This window comes from Eptatretus burgeri, chromosome 9 (genome assembly GCF_056783735.1).
Source record: "Eptatretus burgeri isolate ZD-2024b chromosome 9, Ebu_testis_v1, whole genome shotgun sequence".
Lineage (NCBI taxonomy): Eukaryota > Metazoa > Chordata > Myxini > Myxiniformes > Myxinidae > Eptatretus > Eptatretus burgeri.
The window spans coordinates 12,285,176-12,298,832 of NC_140969.1; the positions used below are offsets into that span (position 1 = coordinate 12,285,176).

General features: G+C 45.3%; 2 protein-coding genes across 8 annotated transcripts in view; one reads left to right on the plus strand and one right to left on the minus strand.

Annotated features, from left to right (window-relative positions):
• DOCK4 (dedicator of cytokinesis 4) overlaps nucleotides 1-10,239 on the minus strand; it is a 289,016-nt gene extending 278,777 nt beyond the window's left edge. For all 6 annotated transcript variants that reach the window (XM_085894107.1, XM_085894106.1, XM_085894104.1 and 3 more), the window contains exon 1: nucleotides 9,988-10,239. In XM_085894107.1, the coding sequence (XP_085750233.1) occupies nucleotides 9,988-10,072 (85 nt within the window). In that variant the 5' untranslated portion in view covers nucleotides 10,073-10,239. The remainder of the gene's footprint in view (nucleotides 1-9,987) is intronic.
• Nucleotides 10,240-10,505: 266 nt separating this feature from the next.
• Nucleotides 10,506-13,657, plus strand: part of ZNF277 (zinc finger protein 277) — a 55,140-nt gene continuing 51,988 nt past the window's right edge. For both annotated transcript variants that reach the window (XM_085894110.1, XM_085894111.1), the window contains exons 1-2: nucleotides 10,506-10,576; nucleotides 13,225-13,429. In XM_085894110.1, coding sequence (XP_085750236.1) covers nucleotides 10,564-10,576; nucleotides 13,225-13,429 — 218 coding nt within the window. In that variant the 5' untranslated portion in view covers nucleotides 10,506-10,563. The remainder of the gene's footprint in view (nucleotides 10,577-13,224; nucleotides 13,430-13,657) is intronic.

The window sequence follows — 13,657 nt, forward strand, 5'->3', positions numbered from 1 at the left end:
CAGGAAAATCCTCCAAAATCACACAGGTCAGAGCCTAAAAGGATCAATAATTGGAAAAGAAAAAAAACAATAACAACAACAAAAAGATGAAATTCAGAAATGTGCAATAACATAGCCATATCACGTGGCCAAGTCGACAGCAGGGTCAAATCCTGCTGTCAGTTGGCAGAAAGAGCTGGGCTACGTATTTGAATTTTAATCATCAGCAAAGAATGCGAGCAACGCTGAAATAATTGCAAAGAGTTGTGCATGCTCAGGAACCGAAGCTACCCAAGACGCAGAAAATAGATACCTGGACGAGAGCTTTCCGCCATCATGTTCATGCAACAGTGGCAGCAACGCGCTCGTCTGTTTTAGCCTGAGAATCAGCTGCTGAAATCCCAGAACGATAAATCCCGACCTTGGGCAGATAAACTCAACGAACAACTGTAATGGCACCCAGAGCTGGTTTATCGTTTTGCTGTAACCGCACCAGAAATGCACACCGCTTATGCAATAATGATAATGTGCACGACAGTCATCTACATGCGACTGACAGCCACAATACAAGAAGCAAATGGGTACGACATGTGAAAAAAGAGCAACAAGGGATCTGTAAGAAACATGATGGAGTTATTTAATTATTTTTACCTCTGCCACCAAAGGTGAAGGACGTTATGTTTTCACTCCTTTCTGTCTGTTTGTTTGTTATTTGTTTGTTTGTGTGCAGGATATCTCAAAAAGTTGGATGGATCCGGATGAAATTTTGTGGACAGGTTCGGTGTGTGACAAGGATGAGCTTATGAGATTTTGGTGAAGATCCAGGTCGGATACGGATCAGACTACTAGAATTTTTTTAAAGTGATTCTTCACAATTGGGAGATAGGACCAAAATCGATATCTCAAAAAAGTTGTGGACGGATTTGGATGAAACTTGGTGGACGGGTTGATTGTGTGTGCGAGGACGAATCGATTCAATTTCGTGAAGATCCGAGAATTATTTAATTACCTTCGCATTCTGCGAAAGGTTATGTATTGGTTGCTGTGTATTTATTTATTTATTTATTTATTTGTGAATATGTGTGTGTGTGTGTGTGTTTGTTTGTTATTCACAAAACTCAGAAATTATTAAACCAAATCGCTTGAAATTTGGTGGGATGATGGGTTATTATCCAAGGAACATTTGATTAGATTTTGGGAGGGATCGGGTCAAAGTTCAAGGTCACGGAAAGGTCAAATTCGTATTTTTACCATAGCGCGGTCAATTTTGATCTAATTGGCATGCAACCGATGCCAAAATGTTCAGAATTCATTGCCCAATCTTGTGATGGGTGACATGACACAATTACGTCATTACCCTTGTTAGCGGTTGGGGGTCAAAGATTCGTGGGGTCACGACCTTTCAAAATACGCGGTTTTTGTCATAACACGGTCAAATCAAAACCGATTTGCATGAAACCAACACCAAAATGTTCACCGTTCTGTTCCCCCCACTCTCATGCCAAGAACAAAAAAGTAGCGGAGGCGAAGGTATGCGCTCTACCGAGTGCCCATTCTAGTTTTAAAAGCGATTCTTCACCATTTTGAGATGGGGCCAAGAATGATATAGTAATGTATAGCATGATATTTACCCTTGCTGAAGGAGAGGGTATTTGCAATTGGGTCTGCTTGTTACCTCCACCACCGGAGGTGAAGGAGGTTATGCTTCCACCCCTTTCTCTCTGCTTGTTTGTGTGCAGGATATCTCAAAAAGTTGTGGACGGATCTGGATGAAATTTTGTGGACAGGTCAGAACTTTCATGTTTTTCTCCACAACCGCTTGTCGGATTGAGACAAAATTTTCACTATTGGTGAGACGACTCATGTAGAATGTTTTAATGATAATTATGCCGTCATATGTCACGTGGTGTGGCAGCCACATTGGAAAAACGGAAGAAAAAAAAAAAAAAAAAACTTTGGACTTCTGTATCTCTGAAACCGCACAAAGGAAAAAATTGAAACTTGGCACATAGCAAGTACTCATGTTGAATGAGTGCGACTTTTTAATGATGTTAGAGGTGCCATCATTATGACGTCATAATTGCACAAGTATACCACTACATCCGATCACTATGAAAAATTTTGAGGGTCATCTTGGGATAAAAATGTTCACAGAAATTTTTTTTGATGATTTCATCCGTCACGTGACTTGGCAGCCATGTCGTTTAAAAACAAAACTAAAAACAAAAAACAAATCTTCTCTGAAGTGGCTGAACAGATAGAGGCGAAACTTTACACATATGACCACCTGTCCATAGGGAACAAAAGGTTCACACATATGATGTCATTGGTCACATGGTTTGGCAGCCATATTGGATTTACTGTAAAAAAAATATTTTCCAGAACGGCTGGACAAATCGAGGGGAAACCTCACACAAATGTTCCCCAAGTCATGTATGTACAAGTTTGTTTAGGAATAATTGATAGTTTGGCAGCCATATTTGGCATGGTTTGGCAGCCATATTGGATTGAAGAAAATATTAAATAATGTTTTCTCTGGAACGGCTTAATCAATCAACGTGAAACTTCACATTTATGACCTAGTAGTGATGGGGAATACAAGTTTTAAATTTCAACTTCATCAGACACATGGTTTAGCAGCCAAAATTATTTAATTTTTTTGATATGGATTCTTTTTCTTCTTTTTTTTTCCCAATGGGGCTCACGTCGCTGTGCCTGGATGGGTTTGAGGGTAGAGGAGTAGCAGCTGAAATGCAAATCCTATCCAGGTTCCTCCTGATGACTTAATCTTTGCATTTTTCTTGTTTGGGTTTCTTTCTGATTTCTCCAATGCAGGACTGTACCTATTTGGTCTTCCATTTGATCTGAATTGAATTTGTTTTAATCCCATTCTAAACTTAATTGAATAATAACAAACAAACAAAAACGTTATGGGTCAGGGTCAGGTGGCCAATCAAAGTGGGGTTGTATCAAAGGGGGACATCTTGGTTACCGGTCATCACTGCCAGCAGTTATAAAGTGGCAGTTCTAGTTATGTCTCATTATTAATGAAACACACCAACACACAAAACACACCACACAAAAGCAGTCCTGGCGAGGGTCTGCAATGTCCCATTGCTCTTTTTCTTGTTCAAAATTATAATGGGCCCGATGTGTTCTAGTGGATCAGGCATTACGTGGTGGAAGTATGTGCTCTACCGAGTGCCCTTCGAGTTTGTTTTTCCTTTTTAATACTTCCACTTCATGTGATGGCATGATTTCATGCTTTCAACTGAATATGCTCAATGGTGCATCACGACTGCTTCTGAGTATAGAAGCACCACTGATGCAATGCCCCTATTACCAGTTCACGAGTACTCATTTTGCTGATCTCGGAAGGATGACGGGCTGAATCAACCCCACCTGGTGTTAATTCAGCGGACAACAGGGCTTGAACTCAGAACCCTAACTTCCCAAGACTGCCACCCTAACCACTAAGCCAACGCCAGGCTTGATGGAGTTATTAATAAGAATAACCTGAAAAGGAGGAATTACAAAAGAAAATGTTTTGCCATAATTGCCGAGTACTATAGATGGTATTTAAAAGATACAATGAAGTAACTGTTCTTTAAGTTTTCCTTTTTTAACTGTGATCTACAACTCATGGAGGACAATCTGGCTGGAGGAGGACATTAGGAGGCATAGATGTTCTTTCACAGGAATTCCGAGGACGTGCGTAGACAATAGGAATATCAATAATGTGAGGGATTTGACATCCCAGTATCATGAGCCACGGTTGACGTGTTCCCAAATCACCAATGACATCACCGTGTGTTCATTAGTGCATAGTTTGTCCAATTTTTTTGGAAAAAAAAAGATCAAGAAAGGTCTCCAGGACATTCCGTTTGCTCACAGCTCATTACTGTGAGCTCATTACTCATCACAGCTCATTACTCATTACTGTTACCCATTTAGGAGCATTTTTCACAACACAAACATCATAGCTTCACCAGGAATGTCCCACCATCACCATCCCATTAATCAGGATAGGATTATGCTTCCGATGACTAATCGAAAAACATATTTATGGCAACAAGGGTTGTTTGGATGCGCAGCATCCGAAAAGCACATATCCTCCTCCGTCTTTTCATCGAAAACAAAGAATGCCATTTTATTAGTGGGCAGATTGGAAGGTTCAGGATGATTTCATTTTGCCTTGAAATGAAACGTGGTCGAATCGACAACATGTATACGTTACAGTGTTCAAGGTGTTGCTGCAGCTCTGCCGGCACCACCACTACCACCATTGCACAGAGTTGGACGATGCAAGGTGCTTCACCTCGTTTGAAGTGGCCATTTATGACCCCCGACCCTTCAATATCCAGTCAACCTCCTGGTGTTGTGAAAACTCGAATACTGTACGAGGATGTCCGTGACTGCATCATGCATCCTCCATTTGTGCGATTGCTCACGCTGCAGGTACAGCATCTTCCTGGGTTCACCAGCTCCAAGACATTGTAAAAAGCTCACCTTCCTGGTGCAGACTTTACATATATATATATATATATTGTGATGAAAATGCAAGCCGTGCAGGACTCCTCCACGAGATCGGAATATTGCAGAAGACCGTCACATTGACATGTGGTCTCGGGCTTGCAACTTTCATTCCAAGCTCGATTCTCAACAAAAATTAACCTCCTGGCGAATGTACCTTTCTACAATTGCTCATCCTATTGTCAGTTTAGTCTTTCACAACGCATGTACAAAGCTCAATCACTCACAATCTTGCCCTCATACTCTTCTGATTAATCGAAGCGCGACTAATAATTAACCTGAATATTCAAATTTGGTCGAAGGTGAATAATTAACATCATTTCTCGTTATTTTCATCTTGTGATACGTCACCGTCCCCATCATTTTGAACTGATCGTTATTAGACGTCAAGCACAAATGCACACCTTGAGAGCGAGTGAGCGTTCAGTCTCGGATTGTAGTTGGTTGGCTCTGACTCCTCAGACTCAGACTCCGACTCCCAGGCAATCTTACAAAAATGTAACAAAACTGGTTCAAGTCGAGGATCTGGGCTGGTCACTTCACATTTTCAACAATACAACAATGAGTGTCCATACTTTGTCCAACGTTGTAATGAATGCAGACTTGAGGGTACTTACCAAGGAATTCTACCAAAGCAGGAAGAACGGTGCTATCTATAATGTCACACAAGATACTTAAAAAAAACAAAAAAAACAAGTACAGTATCGTAGATGCTTTGCAATGTCAGAAAAACACATGGAAGTAGAGATTGCGAGGGGACATTTGAAGTTGTGGTGTGCCGTCCAAATATATTCGGCAACACATTAACACGTATCCAAGGATGCTTTGTATTGGGCCTTGAATTTTGCTTATACACATCACTATATTGAAGAATGTAGAAGTATACAAGTCTGGAGACGGCGATGGTTCACGAGCAATGTACACAGGTTCGCCTTTTAAATTTTTTGACCTTCGAGGGGATGCGACGGACAAACTGGCGGGAATCGGGAAAAAACGTAAATGATGAAAGTTGGAGTACTCGAAGAACACGACTTGCATACCAACTTTCATTCGAAACAGTTGAAAACCCAAGGAGCTCGATGCCCAATTGATTGATTTTTTTGACATTTTCTAAGTTCGTGACCTTGTGACCTTGACCTTGGGACGAAAATGAAAAATCGAGCTCCGTGGGGCTATGCAGGTGCCATTGGGATAACCAAATACCAAAACCCTGCCAGATTCAACAAACCCCCTCGGAGAAGATGCAACTTGAAACTGGCTACCTCCTAAAAACACGTTTTTTTGGGCGTGGCTCCACCGATAATGGGCGCACCACGCCCATTCTCAGGAAAACACAACGAGATCATGATACAAACCTCGCACCAAAATTTTATCAGGATCGGATCAAAACCCACGGAGCTATGCTCGGGACAGACATACAGACAGACAGACAGACAGACAGACAGACAGACAGACACACCCATAACAAATATAGTGGTCACTTGCTGGCTCATGAACCAATATATACCACCCTAACCATTAAGCCAACACCAAGCATGGTGATTATACGGACAAATATACATACATTGAGATAAGTGATGCCCCACTCAGTGGCCACACCCTGTATAACAAGGCAAGTCTATCAGCATGTGATTGTGATCAAATTATAATTTGTTATCTAATAATTATAAATCTAATTATAAATCTAATAATTATTAGACAAACTCCCCCAAAACACAATATACACAACAAGGATTTTCGGTGTCACGTTGGGACATGCGGAATGAAATAGATAAGCAGATATATGGCTCTGAAGTATGAACATTGTACAAGGGAAAAGACTTTTGGTAGAAGATTGGTGGCAATCCACACGCCGACATTGTTAACAGCCCCAAGTATTCCCAAATTATCGTGGGGTCGGGCAGGGAATGTTTTCGGTCCAGGTCTGTCACGAACTGGCTGGCCAGGCCCGACGGTCAACCGAAGACGATTTGGGGGGGGGGGGGAGAAATTGGTCATTTGTTCAGGGTGCTGGCAGGCTGCGATACGAGAGACGCGGTGGGATACACAACGCCCACCAACTAATGCTAGTGGACAGGACAACAGACAGACAGACAGACAGACAGACAGACAGACAGACAGACAGACAGAGAGAGAGAGAGAGAGAGAGACATTGATGGATCACCCCACCTGTGAAACATCAGAGTGACGGTTTATAGCTGAGCCGAGATCAGAGCCTAGGCGAGACAGCTGAGAAATGAGATCAGTAACAGTGCCGGGTGCTCGAAGAAGGTGCAGAAGCCTGGGAGTGCCGAATTAATATTGCTTCGTATGCAGCATGTGGCAGCTGGTTGCAACATTGCCGTGAGCATGGCTGTGCCGCTGATGCAGTGCCCCCGTTTCCAGCAAGTTGGTACTCAGTTTGCTGACCTTCGAAAATGACGGGCTGAGTCGACCCACCTGGTGTTATGTAACAGCACAACAGGGGCTCAAACTCGAAACCCTAAGATCTTAAAGGCAGCCACCTTAACCGTTAACACAACACCAGGCTTGGTGTGGCAAACGATGTCGAAAGAAAATCAATTGAATAAAAGCTTTGTAAGCAACAAACATAACATGGTCAGTAAAATCTGAAACCAAGATCACAACATTCTCGGCTGCAGTGTGTGCTGGTAAACCCCATATCCAAGTCAGGAATTGGTCAAAGGTACAAACACAGGCCAACCCTTTTCAAATGATAGTCAACCCGAAGAACATCCATGGGTATGAGTGGACTCTTAATAAGCATTATTATTATTATTATTATTATTATTATTATTATTGTTAAAGTCAACCAGAGGCTGCTTGTCGATGGGAAGATCCATACAGAACAAAAGTGGAGGCACCACCACATCATAATCAAGCTGCCCAAGAGACGAGGCTCAGGTCCGACGTTCATCGCGACCTCCGTGCCGGAGATCGAGCGGTCTTCATCCAGGACAGGGTGCGTTCGGGGTGACGACCACTTTGCGGTAGATAAGCGCGCCCCAAGCCTTGCCTCCAGGGTGAGTGCATGCGATGGTGGTGCCTCCATTTTTGTTGTTGTTGGTGAATATGCCAACTCCGATCGCTTTGTTTCAATTATTCCATTCAACTTCATTTCTCAAAACAAAACGAAACAGGGTAGGCGTCACGCAGAATATGCTACAAACTCACCGCTACCAAATGCAATCACTTACGCTGTCGAACTGCACAGAGAACGATAACAATTTGCATTCGTGGGTGTGTATGTGTGTGTATATGTATATGTATATGTGTATGTGTGTGTGTGTATATATATATATATATATATATATATATATATATATATATATATATATATATATATATATATATATATATATATATATATATATATATATATATATATACACACACACACACACACACACACACACACACACACACACACACACACACACACACACACACACACACACACACACACACACACACACACACACGTCAGAATAAGCTTGGTGTATCAAGATTGCCCAATCCAAGGCAGTGCTCGTTGAAAAGGCGATTTATTGTAATTGTGCGAATGCTCCGGTGAGGTGGCAACGCATCCTCGCCACGCCAGCACACAAACACCACGGGGGTGCGAGCTCGTTGCACAGCGAACAGGCTCGCTTCGCCAGCTCTCGGCAATGGCAGCTTTGCACCCACACGAGCCTCATGGAGAGCTGATGGTTTTCCCGAAAGGAAGGTTTGCAAACCCGCAACCTCGGCTCATCAGTGTGTGGGGTGGGGGAGGGGAGGGGTGGTGGTGGATGTGTTGTGTGTGTGTTGTGGGTAGGGGAGGGTGGTGGATGTGTTGAGGGTAGGGGAGGGTGGTGGATGTGTAGCTGGTAGGGGAGAGTGGTGGATGTGTCGATGGTAGGAGAGGGTGGTGGATGTGTTGTAGGTACGGGAGGGGTGGTGGATGTGTTGTGTGTGTGTTGTGGGTAGGGGAGGGTGGTGGATGTGTCGTGGGTAGGGGAGGAGTGGTGGGTGTGTAGTGTACGTGTAGTGTGTAAATGGGGGGTGGGTGTGTTGTGCATGTGGAATGTGTAAAGGAGGTGGTGGGTGTGTTGTGCATGTGGAGTGTGTCGAGGAAGGGGTGTGGTGTGTTGTATATGTGGAGTGTGTAAAGGAGGGGTGGGTGTGTTGTGCATGTGGAGTGTGTCGAGGAAGGGGTGTGGTGTGTTGTATATGTGGAGTGTGTAAAGGAGGGGGTGGGTGTGTTGTGCATGTGGAGTGTGTCGAGGAAGGGGTGTGGTGTGTTGTATATGTGGAGTGTGTAAAGGAGGGGGTGGGTGTGTTGTGCATGTGGAGTGTGTAAAGGAGAGGTGGGTGTGTAGAGGAGGGGGTGTAGAGGAGGGGGTGTAGAGGAGGGGGTGTAGAGGTGGGGGTGTGTAGAGGAGGGGGTGGGTGTGTAGAGGAGGGGGTGGGTATGTAGAGGAGGGGGTGGGTATGTAGAGGAGGGGTGGGTGTGTAGAGGAGGGGGTGGGTGTGTAGAGGGTGGGGGTGTGTAGAGGAGGGGGTGGGTGTGTAGAGGAGGGGTGGGTGTGTAGAGGAGGGGTGGGTGTGTAGAGGAGGGGGTGGGTGTGTAGAGGAGGGGTGGGTGTGTAGAGGAGGGGTGGGTGTGTAGAGGAGGGGTGGGTGTGTAGAGGAGGGGTGGGTGTGTAGAGGAGGGGTGGGTGTGTAGAGGAGGGGTGGGTGTGTAGAGGAGGGGTGGGTGTGTAGAGGAGGGGTGGGTGTGTAGAGGAGGGGGTGGGTGTATAGAGGAGGGGGTGGGTGTGTAGAGGAGAGGGGGGTGTGTAGAGGAGGGGGTGTGTAGAGGAGGGGTGTAGAGGAGGGGGTGTAGAGGAGGGGGTGTAGAGGAGGGGGTGTAGAGGAGGGGGGTGTAGAGGAGGGGGGTGTAGAGGAGGGGGGTGTAGAGGAGGGGGTGGGTGTGTTGAAGAGGAGGTGGGTGTGTTCATGGATCTGCGGTGTGGATCGCGAAGAGGATAATATCCCCCAACACGTTGACACACACACACCAGTCTTCCGGACCCAGTCCACGAGTGCGAGGCCAAACGGACACGGGACGCACGGACCTCCTTAATGGATGTACGTGACACAAAACCGCCGTCTCGTCCTCGTTCCTGTTCCACCACATTACAAGCCGTCGTCCTGAACGTGAGGAAGTGACGTAAAAACCAAAAACAAATAAGAAATCTCAGTCGGAGACTCGAACGGTCGGAGTAAACGATCCGAGCTAATCCACGTGTACAGAGAGGGGGGGGCAAACAAAAGCAATGCAAAACAGAGAAGAGAAACATTGGGGGGTCCAGAGAAGTAGGGACATGACCATCGATCGGTGCTTTCTGCTCTCCATCCCCCACTGAGCACCACCTTAGTCCGCGGTACCAGATGGGATGAGCGCTCGGTGCGCAGCGCCCGTCACCGCATCCCTCCAGTGAACACACTCACCCACACCGAATTTCTCGCTCTCCGTGGGAACCCACATCGCAGCAGCCGTGGCCGACGGAGCGCACATCCGTACGGGAGCGTGCATGACCGGAGGAAGCAAGGGCGGGGGGAGCTCAGCTCAGGGGGAGGACGCGCGACCATCCATGGCGACAATACCGACGTCCCGAAGGGTCCGGTTCGCTCTGAGCCGGTCGCAAGCTCGCGGTCCGTTCGTGGAGGGGGGTGGCACCGGACTCGAGGGCGGAGCAACGCGTCATGACGTCATCGCGTCATTTCAATCCTCGTCGACTTATTTATATATTTGCAATGATCATGTCAGCGTCCGCGCGTTGATCTTTGTGTGCGTACGTGATGACGTCATTTAAGGGACGTTTTTATCCCTCGATGTTGCAATGTTTATCCGTGTCTGCACAACTACTCTGCATCAAAGCAACAGCCGATGCCAAGTTAAAAATAGTGGTGCTATTCTTTAAATTACAAATTAACAATTGCCTTTTTTTTTTCATTAATGAGAACGCGTCACGAGTACTTCCGCAACGGCTCGCGCGGACGTGGTGACGTCATGACGTACGAGATATGGCGAATGCAGGTGTGTTGTTGCTTTGGTGGGATGCATGGCCGTGGTCGGAGGAAACCTTTCTGTGATTCAGACCGTCGTGCAAACTTACGTGTCCTTGCATAATCCGATAACCTTTACCGATTAACTTTTCGCTGATCGGGCATACATTGTAGGCCTGGAACATTTCTAAACTTTCGATTCTATTCCTCGACTGCATTTATAGACTCGGACTTGCTGCCTCTCTTCCTCGCGGGTTGTAACGTTTTCTGGCGAGAACTCGTCGTTCGAATTCGCCTTTTGATTAAACGCAGTCTGTCTGTCTGTCTGTCTGCCAGTGAGTGTCCGCACGCAGATCTACGATCATATAGATTGTTCATTCTCAGATCTAATCGAATCTACATACCACAGCCCACTGTGGCAGTCAGTGGGTAATTTTTTTTTTGATGATACACAGGGAACTTTGATGCAGGAGGAGGCCATTTGGCCCATCAGGCCTGTGCTACATCAATCAACAGCATCTATCTATAATTCCAGGTGTGTGTGTGTGTGTGTGTGTGTGTGTGTGTGTGTGTGTGTGTGTGTGTGTGTGTGTGTGTGTGTGTGTGTGTGTGTGTGTGTGAGAGAGTGAGAGAGAGTGAGAGAGTGACCACTGTTTCTCTACAACCACTGGTCCGATCTAATTGAAACTTGCCAGGTATATTGCTGGGGCCTTGTGGATGTGCCTTTTCAAGGTTTGATATTAATCGGACAAGTGGTTCCCAAGTTCTGGCCATTTATTTACCAAACCAATGACAGGACACGTTGCTGCGTAGGCGTGGCCGATGGGGAAAGGGCGCCATTTAGTTACCAATGACAGGACACGTTGCTTGGCATTTTGCACCCACAGTATCTATCTTCTATTTATCTATAATTCCAGCAATCTCTGTTTGTTTGCCTTTTCAAGGTTTGAAATTAATCGGACAAGTGGTTCCCAAGTTCTGGCCATTTATTTACCAAACCAATGACAGGACACGTTGCTGCGTAGGCGTGGCCGATGGGGAAAGGGCGCCATTTAGTTACCAATGACAGGACACGTTGCTTGGCATTTTGCACCCACAGTATCTATCTTCTATTTATCTATAATTCCAGCAATCTCTGTTTGTTTGCCTTTTCAAGGTTTGAAATTAATCGGACAAGTGGTTCCCAAGTTATGGCCATTTCTTTACCAAACCAATGACAGGACACGTTGCTGCGTAGGCGTGGCCGATGGGGAAAGGGCGCCATTTAGTTACCAATGACAGGACACGTTGCTTGGCATTTTGCACCCACAGTATTTATCTTCTATTTATCTATAATTCCAGCAATCTCTGTTTGTTTGCCTTTTCAAGGTTTGAAATTAATCGGACAAGTGGTTCACAAGTTAAGGCCAAGTTAGAGCGCGTTCCCCATTAGGGGTTACAACGTACGGACTTCCGGATAGTGATGACTTACTGTATCTATCTATAATTTCTCGATTTCTTATGCGCATTTATAGATAAACACAATGCCCCAATCCAGTCGTCGTTTACGAGAGTGAAGGAACGGCCTGTGTGGTTGTTTGAAAGTTTTATTTTTTATTGATTTATTTTTTGCATGTACGGGCACACAAGAGCGAAGGAACGGCCTGTGTGGTTGTTGTTTCTGGCTCGCGGTTTGAAAGTTTTTTTTTTTTTGTATGTACGGGCACGCACTAGTATTAATTAAATCCAACATTTTATCAAGTTAAATGAATTGTGGTGGAGGAGAGGGGATGAGAAGAGTGGGGGCATGCACAGACATCTCCAGGGCGTTTTTTTTATTACAGTTTGAGACGGGACCACCCACTGCAAATGAGCAGCGTGTCGGCTGCTACACTGCGGTCTTCAGGTCAATCGGCCAACTTTTTAAACAATGCCAACCTATCGCTTGCGAATCAATCCACGGACGTGTTTCTGGCTGACTGGCCTTCATCAGCATGGAATGGATTCCACAAAAGAGTGTGCACTCGGCTCTTGAGGGGGAATCGATTCTGTGCTGATGAAGGCCAAGGTGTGAATTGTTGGTCGTTGAAAAAAAAAATCTTTCTGAAGAAAACGTGCAAAGAAACGATGAACGTAAACGCACCACAAACCAATCTGATTTCATAGTGAAGTCGTATTGTCTAATGCGGCTTGGTGCAACATCAAGGTGAGATGAAAAGACATTGAACATGCGCCACCAGGTGATTCATCCCGCGACTTTTTGTCTTGAAATTCTATTCTTTCCGTGTTCCGTCCCTTAATTGTAGTTGTGAAATTGGATGCAAAACAAGATGCGACTTTAGTGTGAACCTTTCGCCTGTGGGGAAAGAGGTGTAGCAATTATTCCTCCGATTCACGCACATTCAAGGCGCTTTGATATCTTTTTCACTCATGTGTTTGTTATATATTTTGTCCAAGAAAGTATTCTGACTGCACCATGTGATATAATTTTGTATTCCCCCCCCCCCCCGTGAGTCATTGATGAGTGTTTAATCGTAAATGACATTGTTATTTCATAAAAACCCATAAGGAACGAGAGCTACTGAGGTGTGAGCCTATCTAGCTAATACAGTAACAGATTGGGTAAGTTTGATGTGATGAATGGTGACTCACTCATCACTCGCATGCAATGCAGAACATCATGTGGTTCTGTGCATGCAGGTGGAACGGCACTCATCGATGGTTTGTTGGAGCCACTCAACTTGCCGGAGCGTGCTCCGGCACAGGAATACTCCCCGGCTGAGCTACCGTGCTTGCTGTGTTCTGAGCAGGTTGCACCACAGGATATGCAGGGCCTGCTCCACCACATGGTGCTTACCCATAGCCTGCTCATTGCGGACGTGGGACTCGTTGCTGACTTTCCACGGTGACCGATTTGCACCTTGAGAACTACACGTGGCCTGTTTATGGCCAGAATGGTGGTTAAGAACAGCCAAGTCATTTTTATTTGTTAATCCAAAGATTCTTGCATTGAAGCTTACATCGCTGAGACATTAAATGACAGGAGCAGTGATTTTCTGTTTAATTTGCGTAACTTTGGCATGAGTTTTATTTACTTACTTATTTACTTTTAATCTCATAGCGGAATGTGATT